Source organism: Nyctereutes procyonoides, unplaced genomic scaffold (assembly GCF_905146905.1).
Source record: "Nyctereutes procyonoides isolate TBG_1078 unplaced genomic scaffold, NYPRO_anot_genome, whole genome shotgun sequence".
Classification (NCBI taxonomy): Eukaryota; Metazoa; Chordata; class Mammalia; order Carnivora; family Canidae; genus Nyctereutes; species Nyctereutes procyonoides.
In genome coordinates, this window is record NW_026575133.1 from 18,066,598 (window position 1) to 18,079,947 (window position 13,350).

General features: G+C 42.0%; 1 protein-coding gene across 3 annotated transcripts in view; it reads left to right on the forward strand.

Annotated features, from left to right (window-relative positions):
* Positions 1-1,771: 1,771 nt before the first annotated feature.
* The window catches only part of FHIP2A (FHF complex subunit HOOK interacting protein 2A), a 31,662-nt gene continuing 20,083 nt past the window's right edge, over positions 1,772-13,350 (forward strand). Inside the window, exons 1-3 of one of the 3 annotated variants that reach the window (XM_055346348.1) lie at positions 1,772-1,995; positions 8,403-8,481; positions 12,810-12,979. In XM_055346348.1, the coding sequence (XP_055202323.1) occupies positions 1,951-1,995; positions 8,403-8,481; positions 12,810-12,979 (294 nt within the window). In that variant the 5' untranslated portion in view covers positions 1,772-1,950. Of the gene's footprint in view, positions 1,996-8,402; positions 8,482-8,605; positions 8,777-12,809; positions 12,980-13,350 lie in introns of those variants that run through there. The other 2 variants (XM_055346349.1, XM_055346350.1) reach the window with 2 other exon arrangements.

Sequence of the window (13,350 nt, forward strand, 5' to 3'; positions counted from 1 at the left end):
TAATAACAAATGCCAGCATAATGCTTACCATGGACTGGACGTGGTTAAAGTATTCTACATACGTTGTTAAATTTCCACACAACCTCACCGGGTAGGTGCTACTCTCCCCAATTTTGCAGATGAAGAAACTAAAGCATAAAGAGATTAAAAAGCCTGCCATGGTGAGTGGCAAAGCAGGAGTTTAAATTCAGGCTACTCACCTCCAGAGACTGGCTCTTAACACCACTGCACACTGCTGTTCCTTTCTGCTTTTTTTTGTTTTCCCTATTCAACAAATTCAATGATAAATACATACCGCCATCACCAGTTATGCAAAACTTACTCCACCCTCGCCTTATCAAGAACTTAACGGTCCTTTAGATAAAATACTAATACCGGCAAAAAAAAAACCAACAAAAAAACCCCCACAAAGTTCTCCAGGACATGAACATTTTCCTAACTTGTATCAACCCAACCTAAAATTCACCACCGTGCATTGTGCTTCTTCAAAGCCTGGCTAATAATACTGTTGCACAGTATTTTTAAGAAGCCTCCAGGGGATCCCTGGGTGGCGTAGCGGTTTGGCGCCTGCCTTTGGCCCAGGGCGCGATCCTGGAGACCCGGGATCGAGTCCCACGTTGGGCTCCCGGTGCATGGAGCCTGCTTCTCCCTCTGCCTATGTCTCTGCCTCTCTCTCTCTCTCTCTGTGACTATCATAAATAAATAAATAAAAATCAAAAAAAAAAAAAAAAGCCTCCACCCGAGCACTTACATTGTAGCCCCACTTACCTGTCCTATGCATTTAGCAGAACCCCTTCAGGTTGTTTCCCTCAGTTATTTTCCATTCGATAAACAGAATAGAAAATACAACACTGGGCAGCCCGGTGGGGGGCGGGGGGGGGACTCAGCGGTTAAGCGTCAGCCTTTGGCCCAGGGCTTAACCCTGGAGTCCCAGGATCGAGTCCCACGTCGGGCTCCCTGCATGGGGCCTGCTTCTGCCTCTGCCTGTGTCTCTGCCTCTCTCTCTCTCTCTCTGTTTCTCATGAATACATAAATAAAATCTTAAAAAAAAGAAAGAAAGGAAATACAGCACTGGATGCCCTGCACCTATCAAACATGTTGCAAACTATGAACTGAGTCATCTCACCATTTGTCCGTTCCGATCTTCCTGTTTTAATACTTAATGACTATTAATAATAATAATAATAATATTTCGCAGTCAGCAAAGCCATTTCAGCAACATTAGCTGCTTTGTTCTAATTCGCCGTATCTAAATGCACGGACCATTTTTTTGCCTTGGGAACACGGAGCTGTTCCTTACCAGTCTCCCAAATCCGCCCTTAGAGGAGAAACTTCCGAGCTCGGTCACACGCGGCCGTGGCTGGGCTCCGCTACAAAATCGGCCTCGTAGTCCCCCTGCAGACACGGAACTGGGGGTCGGCCGAATCCCCCCAAGCCGAGGACGCCGGAGCGGGGGCGCCCGTCGGGTCCGGGTCCGCGCCCCCCGCGCCCCCCCCCCCCGCGCCTGTCCCGCCCCCGCCGCGTCCCGCCGCCCCGCCGCTGGGCAGGCTCGGTCGGGGCCTCCCCGGGCCGCGGCGGCGCCCCCTGCAGGCCGCGGCGGGCAGAGCGGGCGGAAGGAACCCGGGCCGGGCTGCCACCGTGTCCGAGCCGGAGCCGCCGGAGCCGCCGGAGCCGCCGTAGCAGCAGCAGCAGCAGCAGCAGCAGCAGCGGCGCCGATCGCCGCGTCCCCGCCGCCCGCCGCGCCCCAGCGCCCGCCGGAGCCGCCCGCCCGCCGGAGCCGCCCGCCCCGACAGCCGCCGCGCCCGGGCCCCGCCTCGGCCCTCCGCTCGTCCCCGGCGCGCACCGGCCTTCACTCTGGAGCGGCCCGGGCAGCCGCAGCAGGGGCGGCGGCGGCGGATCGAGGAGCTCTCCAGGTCGTCCCGGGAGAGGCTGCTGCAGTCCCGGGACAGGATGTTCTCCAAGTTCACCTCCATCCTGCAGCACGCCGTGGAGGCGGTAAGGCGGCGGGCGGCGGGCGGCGGGCGGCGGGCGGCGGGCGGGCGGCGGGCCCACGGCAGGCCGGGGATGGCGGCGGCCTACGCTCCCCGGGCCTGGGCGGCCGGCCTCCCGCGGGGGGGGGCGACACCCGGGGGCGGGCCTGGCTCGCCGCAGCCCCGGGCACGACCGGGCTCCCGGGCGGGGCGGGGCGGGGCGGGGCTCGGGGTCGCCCGGCTCCCGGGTGGGGCCGCGGACCTGCCCCGGGGAAAGGCGGCCAGCGCGGAGCGGGACAAAAGGGGCGGCAGCCGCGGCCCGGGCTTGCTTCGGGGCCGTGGGGACTTTGCGGGGCGGGGGCGGGCGGCGACCCCAGGGCGGGCGGCGGGACTGGGTCCGGGGGTCTGCGGGCTCCGGGGTCTGCGCGGCTGCCGGGAGGCCCTCCAGGCCTGGGTCATGACCCCCCAGCCCTGGGCCGCGACCCCCCAGCCCTGCCTGGGCCGCGACCCCCCAGGCCCTCCGTCTCCTTTCCTGCCCCCTCTTCCCGGACGCTCTCCTTTGAGGACCTTACACACCCGCGTAGAAGGCCGTTCAGACCCCCCAGCACGCTAAACTAAAAAAAAAAAAAAAAAAAAAAATCCCTTGTTGTTGCCTTCCTAAGATAGAGGTCTACTTTGCTGCCCTTTGGTGGTTTCTCTTTACCCAGGGAGAGTTGCCCAACTTGGAAAATGCATCCTGTGGAAGAAACCAGTACTTTCCTAATTAAAAAAAAAAAAAAAAAGAGTCATTCTCTATGTCTCTATGTTTAGCTTGTGCGAATATGAATAGCACCTTAAAATCCACCCAACTTAACAACAACAACAACAACAACACCCCCCCCCCCCAGCCGCCATAGAACCATTTTCATGGTCAGATAAAATAAAAGATATTTTTAAGATTAAGTGTGAAAACAAAACCTCAGTACAATTGTTTTAAGTGATATGTGGGAAATGCTTAAAAATCGTGTTAAGCGCAGCCCAAGTTCTTGAGGAAAAAGTGTATCAAATCAAAGAGGGTTTTCATGAATGAAGAGCAGGATCACACGTGAAGGAGATGACAGTTTTAGACTTCAGGGCAACAGTTTTCCCTTCTTGTACATAGTCTACGGCATCTTTATGTTAAAAGAATTGAACCAAAATTTATAAAAACAGTGGCATTTACATTTTATATTATTCTTTAACTTAAAATACTGAGAATCATTTCATTTTAACATTGAGTACAGGTTGATATGGAGATAACTAGGAAAAAAATATATTAGGTTATTTACATCCTTTACCTATCAGGTTGATATTTACAGAAAGAAGTACTGAGAAAAAGAAGGACAGCTTTCATACTCTCCCACTAAAGAGTCATTTTTGTCCTGAGACTCGTGTTTTCTGTCCTCGTTATCTTTTTATAACTGTGTATGCTAGCATCTACCAAATTGTCCATAGGAATTGACTCTGGCATATCCAGGTTCTCTACTTTGCTGAGGTGAGAAAAAGTTAAAGAGTGGGTTTTGTTCACCTGGTCCTAGTAACTGATATGTTGCGTTTGGAAAACTAATGTTTTTACTTGATTAGAGTTCATGTTTTCAGCTGTGATACCTCCCAGTTTACTTTGATAAGGAGGTTAAATCTGAAAGAATTTGGCATACTTTTTCCTTTCTCTCTTGGAAGTGAACTCATACATAATGATAAATAAGCCGTCCTTGTGGTATTTGAAGAATGTTTTTGCCTAGCCTAAGATTGGTTTCTAGTTTTTCAGTTCTTTTTTTTAATTTTTTTTTATTTTTTATTTATTTATGATAGTCACACACAGAGAGAGAGAGAGAGAGAGGCAGAGACATAGGCAGAGGGAGAAGCAGGCTCCATGCACCGGGAGCCCGACGTGGGATCCGATCCCGGGTCTCCAGGATCGCACCCTGGGCCAAAGGCAGGCGCCAAACCGCTGCGCCACCCAGGGATCCCTAGTTTTTCAGTTCTGTTTATTCGCCTGGCATTTTCTTCTATAAACTACTTTTACCATTCAGCAGTTCATTAGTTTTTCTCTGTAGCCTTTTGTGTGCCCGAATAGCATTTCTGATATAGTAATGCAATTAACATTATTATCTGGATTTTTCAGAGGTGGGACATTATCCTATGTGCTGGTGTTGACATCACCTTTTTCCAGTGTCGCTGTTTTTAGTCATTTTGATATTATTACTTTATAGGTTTCTTCAAATCTTCAAATGTTTTTTTTTTAGGGTTGGCCAGATAAACATATTCATTTAAATGTGATTTACATGTAGAGTTTTCCTTATTTAATTAACGGTTTCTCTCACTTTCTGTTAACTAGTACTAGGACAAAATATATAAGATTTTCAAGATCAGTATTTGAAAGCATGTTGTTAGTAAGCTGATAGATTACATTTTGAGTTTAGGAGAGAAATTCATACCTTGATCAAAAGCAAAAACTGTAATGTAACTCTTGTTTCCCTTTTCAGAAATGAGTCTTCCCTCAGTGAAAAAAATGATTGGCCAGTAAGTTTTGCAGCGAATGAATCCATTTTGTTAGCCTGTTGCCACATGTCATGAGTGAAATCTTGTAGTTAGTTCCTAGGTTGGACTAGATCATGTTAGCACAGTTTCTCCACAATACAAGTAAAACACTTTAGTACAATTAAATATTGAGGGCCTAGTCTGTCCCAGGTAATATGCCTGGTTCTTTTTAAATTTCAGCCAGTTTCACCCTTTGAGGGCAGATTTATTCCAAGAGGATAGGGGAAGAAAGTTTTATCTACTTTAATTCAATGGAAGTCACCCTTCAGAATTTGAATCTTCTTTTTGAATCATAGTTAAGAGTTGTTGATTGTTGGGACTGGCAGTGTTTTAAAAGCTATTCTGCCCTGGGAATTAAAACCTCAAATCAAACATATATATAGTGTTTTCTTAGGTGTATTTTTTTTTTAAGATTTTATTTATTTATTCATGAGAGAGTCAGAGACATACGTAGAGGGAGAAGCAGGCTCCCTGCAGGGAACCTGGTGCGGGACTCGATCCCAGGACCCCGCGATCACCACCTGAGCCAAAGGCAGATACTCAACCACTGAACCACCCAGGTGCCCCAAGTGTATTCTTTTTTGATGGGATCTCTAACTTTTAGTCCTTCAGTCATTCAGCAAATGTTTGTGAGCCTACCATGAAAGCATGGCACGGTGCAGAGGAAACATAAGGTTTACAGCCTAATTTGGGAGACCAAACAAATACACAAGTTAAAGATTAAACAGTGCACAAGAGTACAGCCTAGCCTCTAGAACCATCCAGAACAGAGTCAGTCCTGCCTCTGTCCCTCCCTTCTACACAGGACAAGTTAGTCTTTGTACATTTCAACATCCTCATTGTAAAATGGAAATATACCTATCTCATAGGATTATTGTGAAAATTAAAATGAGGTAACGTGAAGTGCCTAGTGCAGTGCCTGGTACATAGTAAGTGCTTCATAAATGTGAACCACTGATACTAATTTTTGGTTGATTGTTCAGCCAGTGAGTTTTGTGGGGACAAACAGTTAGGATTAGTGGGCTTGGAGAAAGAAGGGAGGCCTGTGCTGGATTTGGAAGAGGCCAGGGAGATAGGAGGCACCTGAGGGAAATTGGAAGGAAGAAGCATTTTGAAGCTGAGGGTGTGAAATGTCCATGTTACAGGTGAGAGTGAGCACATCGGGCTTCTCTGACAGATGCTGGCTCTCTGAGTTACCGCTGTAGGTCCTTCTGTGTGGTAGGCCTTTGGGAGAGACAGTCTGGGTTGCTAGTTACAAGCAGTGTTTCCCCTTGGGTGAAGCAGTTAACTGGCTTTGGATCTTAATAGGAGTTTGGGGGAAATTGGAGTTTATTGTAAGATCATTTAAGACTATATAGGAAGTGAAAACTTTGCAGCACCGTGTCTGGCACATAACTCCTCAGTAAATGACAGCAACTGCTGTGTGGATGGATTATTCACTCGGTAAAAATGACTGAATGCTTACTTTGTGCCATCACTGAGTCGGAAACCAGCAGAGAATTCGGTGAGGAGAAAGATGACACAATCCAGTGGAGGAGACCAGCCATGACAAATGTGGGATAAGGGCTAGGAGAGAGTGAGCAGGCTGGGAGAGGGTGCAACGGTTTGTGGGAAGAACTGGATGCTCGGCAGGAAGTCTGGCAAGGCTTCCCAGAGAAAGCCATGCCCCAGGTAGGCACTCATGTCCAGTTTTGGCTGGGAGTGTGATTGCGTGAATTTTCAGAAATTCAATCTGTTTCGTAAAAGGTAAACTCAAGTGAGAATCCCCTCATGCTGATTCACACACCTCTTCCTTTTTTTATTTTTAAATAAATGTTTATTTTATGCAATGATAAAACAAGTTATTTGCATGTTAGAATTAGTAATGAAAGACAATTTTAGTAGGAAGTTTTACATAAATAAGGAAACTTATTCATGTTTGAGCAAGGTTATTACTAAACTAAGTTGTTAGCAGTTTGTCTCACTGTCTACTTAAATAGGTTTCTTATTTAAATCAAACTCCTGGGAGAGAGGTATTTACAGGTAAGCAACACCATCCTGCTTTGATTTGAACTATAACAGCAAAGGTCCGAACACAAATCCTGTAAGACCTCTGATCTAGTGACCTAACTTGGAAATGGAGTTAAGTCCCAGAGGTAAAATAATCTGGAGCAAGAATGCTCTAATTCCTTCTATACCAAGGAGATGGCCCTCAGAAAAATTTAACAAATCACAACAGTTACACTTAAGAAACTAGGTACTTTTTTTTGAAACACCAAATTTCATTTCGGTTTATCCCAGTCGTTAATACATTTTGCTATATAAAGATGGTATATAAAAAACCAGGTTCAAAAAAAAAAACAAGAGGATTTTAATATATATATATATATATATATATATATATATATAATATATATTTTGAAGGCGATCTTAAAATCAAGTTCCTGATTAAAACATTTTTTCACTCTAAAAGTTTGAGGAAGATTATTTTCCCAAGGTAACACTTCCTAATTTTCTTTCTATTTTTTTTTCTCCGTGTCTCCCAAATAATTTCTCTGCCAGATAGTTAATTTTTCTTTTTTGAAGGATAGTAATCCCAAAGGTTTTAACTCTTTTGTTAAAAATCTAAAGCCTTTTTAAAAATTTCACAGCACTGTCTTTGGAAATGAGGTGGGTACTTACAATCTCTCAACTCTGCGATTCAGAGTTGGCGCCCACAGGCAAGCATAGGAACTAGCGTTAAAATGCTGTCAGTTGCTGTGAAATGTTTCACTTCTTTTCTAAGGACATTTCATCTTCTGGGTTGAAACGCTTAGGGGTCTATGACCAATGTTTATAATTTGCCCAATAGTTTTGAGATTGTTTTGATAGGATTTCAAACTTAGAGGTCTCTGCCTGAGGACACCAAGAAATCAAAATGGAATAGGAAAAAGTACAGAAGTAACATGATCCCTCAAGTCATCAGTTTAGATGAAGTATATGGAAAAGAAAGATGACCTTGCCATGCTATAGGTTATCAGAATAGAAACCTGTTTGTTTTTAAGTAAGTTGGGTCAACTGAGAACTTTCTGGCCAAAATTTATGAGCAATAGTAGGACCAGCAGAGCATGCTCTCTTTCTCTTTCTCACTCTGTTTAAAGAAAAGACAGTGTTGTGGAAGGTGTATCCAGGTCTTTTTCTATTCATTTAACACACATTTGAAATCCTTGGCAGGTTTGCTATGAGATGGCTGAAGGCATATAATTTTGGTCTTAAAATTTTTGAAGTAAATTTGAAAGCTAAAATGTAAAACATTTTTGGCTTTGTGGAATTTAAATTGGTAGTGTCTTGTTCACATAGGTATTTTGCTAAAAATATGCACTGCCTAATCCAGGCTTAAAAAAGAAATGGTTTGCATCTGTATGTCACTGGAAGTAGGAAACAGTTTTAATCAGATTACAGGGTTGACTTTGGTCTATGTTTTCGTAATGGTGACGTGTAACTAATTACATAGCAACTTTTTACTGTTTTGGATTTCAAAGTACTAGGTACAAAGATCCCTGGTTATTGATAATTTCATTTTACTGATAATATAAATAGGATATTGCATTTTTTCATTTAACACTATTTTTGAAACCTTTTGTAGTTACTAGTATGGGGAGGAAAAAAATTCCTAGTCCTTGTAGTTTAATAATAATATTGATAAACATTTTTCCTCTCAATCTTTCTTGATTTTAATTCCTTTGGTTTCTCTTTGATATCTGACATGTAGAATGAAATTAAAGCTCATCCCTTAGGCTTATGCTGCTTTTATATTATTAATAGACAAATACAGAGTTATACTTTATGGGAAATGTATAATGCCATTTTCTTAATCGTTGTGGTCTTTTTGTGTGTGTGTGTGTGTTTGTATAGCTTGCACCTTCTCTTCCTTTACAAGAAGATTTTGTTTATCACTGGAAGGCAATTACCCATTACTACATAGAGACTTCGGGTAAGAAACAAAGCTAATGTTAATTAAACAAAATTTATGAAATCCTAAAATATATTTCAAATTAATTTTCAGAGTTATATTTAAATTTATAAACAAGTTATTTTACTTTTAATTTCTCTTTTAGATTCATTTTAAAAATGTGTCTATTGAGCACCTACTATCTGTAGGAATTGTTCTAGGCACTGGGCAATAGAACAGTAAATCAAACAGACAAAATCCCTGTCCTAATATATGTTGACAATGGAGGAGCGAACAATAAATGGACAAATATACATAGTGTCCCAGATGGCAAATGGTAAGGGGGAAATGAAACGGGCTAAGGGATAGAAGTGTAGACATGGGGAGAAGGAGGCAATTGGTTATCGTAGGTTAGGGAAAACCTCATGCCCAAGTAGACTTCTCAGTTGGAATCTGAAAGAGAGAGGAAACAAGCCTGGGGGCGGGGTTTCAGGAAGAGGACCTAGTGCAAAAACCCTGCGGCTGGAGCATGCAGCATGCTTGGCATATTCTAGGAACTGCAAGGAAGCAAGATTGGCTAGAGCAGCGTGAACAAGGACAAAAGTGTGAGGAGTTGACATGAGATGGCAGCCAGGTGCAGTTACAAAGTCCTGGTAAGCTATTATAAGGGCTTTAGCCCTTATTCTAAGGTGGGAAGCCATTAGAGGGTTTTGAACAGCAGGTAACATAATCTTTTTTAAAGGGACCACTTTAGCTTCTGTGAAAAAAAGTTAGATTGGAGGGATGAAGAGGTGAAGCTACAATTAGGGGCTTATTGCACTGGTCTGGTGGAACTGGTAAGAAGTGATTGTATTTTAGGTGTATTTTGCAGAAAGTTTTTGTGACAGATTGGATGTTAGGTATGAGAGACAGAGTCAAGGAAATTCCAAAGTTTTGGGCTTAGGCAGTTGGAAAATAGAAAGGCCACTCACCAGGACAGGGAGACTACAAGAGGAACAGGTTTATAAGAGTATTTTGGACATGTTAAATCTGAGATGCCAACTATGTGTCCAGTTGGGTATGTTGAGTAGACAGTTGGAAATAGGAATCTGGAATTTAAGGTGGAGTTCTAAACCAGAGATATGAAATGAAGTCATCACATGTAAGTAGGATTTAAAGCCATGAGACTGGATGAGATGTTCTAGGGAGTAAAGATAGATGGAAGAGAGAAGATGTTCAGAAATGGACACTTGGGCCCAGTGTCCAGGTTGGGATGATGAGAACAATAGCAAAGGAAACCACTTTTGCTAGTGGGATAGGAGACAGCCAAGAGAAAATGGTGTCCTAGAAGCTAGGATAGGAGAGAAGGATTAATTATGTCAAATGATGCTGATGTCAAGCTAATGAAGACTAGGAAAGGATCTTTGGACTTAGCCGCATGGAGCTCATTAGTGGACTTGATAGAGCTGTTTTAATGGCAAGGCAGAAAGGGAAGACTGATTGGAGTATGTTTAAGAGAAAATGGGCAGAGAACATGTATAGGCAGTATGTAGGGACTGCTCTCTTATGTTAATGGAAAGGGGAGTGAGAAGTGGAGCGTTAGCCTGGGGGAGATGTGATATCAAGAGAGTGTTTTCATTCAGTTTAACTGATTTATTTAATTAATCTCTACACCTAACATGGGTCTCCAACTCACAGCCCTGAGATCAAGTGTCTTATGCTCTTCTGTCTGAGGCAGCCAAGCGCCCCTCAAAGAGAGGGTATTATTATTATTATTTTTTTAAAGACGGAAGATATTGCAGTTTGTACCTTGATGGGATGATCTAGTAGAGAGAGAAAGGTAGACAAGAGTTAGATGCGATAATTTCTGAGCAGTACCCTTAAATAGGCTAAGGGGTGGGGTCTAGTGCACAAGTGAAGACTTACTCTTAATAGGCATGTGGACAGTCCATCCGTAAAAATAAGGTGTAGAAAGTAGAGTATATGAGTATACATGAAAGAAGAGGGTGGATGTGGTACAGAGTCTTCAAGAGTTCTTTTCTGGTTGCTTCTATCTTTCCTAGTGAAAAAGAAGGATGGAGAGTAAGGGGGATTGTGAAATAAATTACGTCAAAGATTGACAAACTTTCTGTAAGGGGCCAGATAGTTAATATTTTAGGCTTTGTGGGTTCTTTGGCCTGTGTTACAGCTACTCAGTATTGTTGTAGTGCCAAACCAGCCATCGACAATATGTAAAAGAATAGTGTTCCTTTGTTCCAATACAACTTAAAACAGGTGACAAAGCCAGATTTATCCAACAGGCCAAGGTCTGGCACCACCTGAAATAGAGTATTCAGGCCATCTGATTGGGGAAGCTGATGGGGTCCTAGGTTATAATTCCTTAAAAGAAAAAAATCCTTTATGTTTGTGTAATACGTAAAAACTAGACGCAAAATGTATGTATACCTTTCCATGTAAAATATAATATCTACCTTAATATAGGTATTTAAACAGCAGATCTATAGGAAAGTTTTTTGAAAGAAACTGCCTTTTCAAATGACTCTTCTTAGCCCTTGTGAATTTTTCACTCCTCCATAGCTTTAAGGAAACATTTCAAAGAAAAGGCTTTAAGTTCTTGCTTTAAATGAGTTTTTTTTGCAGTTTAGGAGAAACAAGTATGTATGTTATAATAAAAGATGGGACAAATGTGTATGTGAGAGAGACACAGAGAACAAAGCAGGGAGAAACAGAAGGCAGAGTCCATAGCCTGGGTTTTGAAGGATGAGTAGGAGTGCAAGATCGAGAAGGAGGACAAAGGGATATAAGGTATGGCATACGAGAGGCAGAGAGACTTACATATAGCTCAGGAGTGAAGGGGGAGCTAGGATTTTAATCCTATCAAATCACATTTAAAATTCATTTGTCTCTCAATTTACAAAGCCTTTCTGGTCGTTTTTCTCCTCTAATAACTGTAATCAAACCATGCTTGAACATGGATTCTTTCCTGGCATGTTTATATAAAGTCTGTAATTAAAGGGGAGAAAACATTAAACAAAATAAATTTAAAGCAAACTTGCAGATTATCTTCTATTAGTGGCCGGCTATTCATTTTAGAAGAATATGAAATGAAACATCCTAACTTAACACTTCTTCTTAGTATGTGTCAAGGCACCAAGCTTCATACCCATAGTTTCATTAAAGTCATACTACAACACTTACTGGTATAGATTAGCCCCATTTTACAGGAGTTGGTGACTGAGGCTTAAGTAGTTCACCAAGGTCATCCAGTTACAAGTGACAGAACCAAAATTTGAATGCAAATTGTCTAACTCCCAGCTCCATGTTCTTAGTACCTGCCACATACTCTATCAGATTTGGTACATGTATCGTCCTTGGAAACAAGGGTGACCATTGTCTTTCCATTGTTTTCCCTATAGGCTTAGAGTTATGATTCATACTGTGTGTGTGTGCTCGTGGGTGTGTGCACACATACATACACATGCACACAGGCAAAGCAACATAATCAAACTAGGATTGTGTTGCACCTACTATGGAAGTACTAAGTAAATGACAACAGAGACATGAGTAAGAACTTGGCATTTCCAAGTATATTTTGTATTTAAACATTCTGTAAAACTTCACATATTGTTAAGAGCAATTCAGCCCTCATACAATATGGATAAGTTGATAAAACCATGTGATTTTTCAAGTTCAACTAAGAACTTGAAAAAGTATCGATGAATTTGTATCTTAAAAAAAAATCGATAGTACATAATAAGAATTCTCCTGAGAAGAAGTTTTGCCTTTGGGAATAGCTGCCTGTTAATGAGAGATGTCAGAAGTATTTCTTTGGGCTCCTCATGTTTTCACAGATGGAGATGAATTAGGAGCTCTAAGAGGTCTGACTTCCAGTGTTACATTGTGATTCAGGAGCATTCAGAAACAGAACCTGCCCTCTCTATATATCCTACCTAATTCAGCTTAATGTTTAAGGCGAACCTGTTTCTATATAAAGAGACTTAAAATTCAGATCTAAAAGTTCAGATCTTCTGAACTGGCTATTTGAAAAAAAAATTTTTTAATTGTAAGTACCTACAAAACTTTGATGTTATGTGTATTTTTCTTGATCATGTTGCTATTTCCATATAAGTGGTTCTTATTTTGATTATGCATGGACAAAGTTAATAGAATATATTTCAGTATATTGATTCCATTTTTGAGTAAGGACATGGCAAAAGAACCACCTAAATCCTGGCAAAGATAATTATTCCATGAACATAAACTTCACTTGAGTGTGTAGTTGAGTTTTTTCTCAGTTTGAATTGGAACAGGGAAATATCAGGAGTACTTTAGGTACAAAGTAGGCAGTTTTAAAAGGTTTGAATGTTTGATGTATTTTTTTTTTAATTTAGATGATAAAGCCCCAGTGACAGATACAAATATTCCCTCTCATCTGGACCAGATGTTAGGTATTTTGCTGCAAGAAGAACGTGAGCGAGAATTTGGAGTGACAGGGCCATGTATGGAATATTTACTTCATCACAAGATCTTGGAAACATTATATACCTTAGGAAAAGCTGACGTAAGTTCCTAATCCCCATTATGTTCTTGGGCATGTAATACATGCATTAATGTCTTAGAGATAAAGAAGCTACCATGTACTAAATTTAATCTTAGAGGTATGTATTAAGCATGGTGGGATTCAAGTGAGGATTGTGTAAAACAGAAAATGTGCAGCCTGCGTGGATGTGATTTTTCCAGAGAGCTAGCAAAGCCCCCAAAGGCTCTAAACAACAACTGGTACTTAGGCTGCTTAGAATCACCGTATAAACATTTATGAAAATACACTCAGGTACATGTACTTACAATCAAAGGATGTGAGAAGGAACCCAGTGAAAATTGGGTTAGGAAAATAGGAATTATTTTTCATAATCCTAAAAGAGAATGTCACTG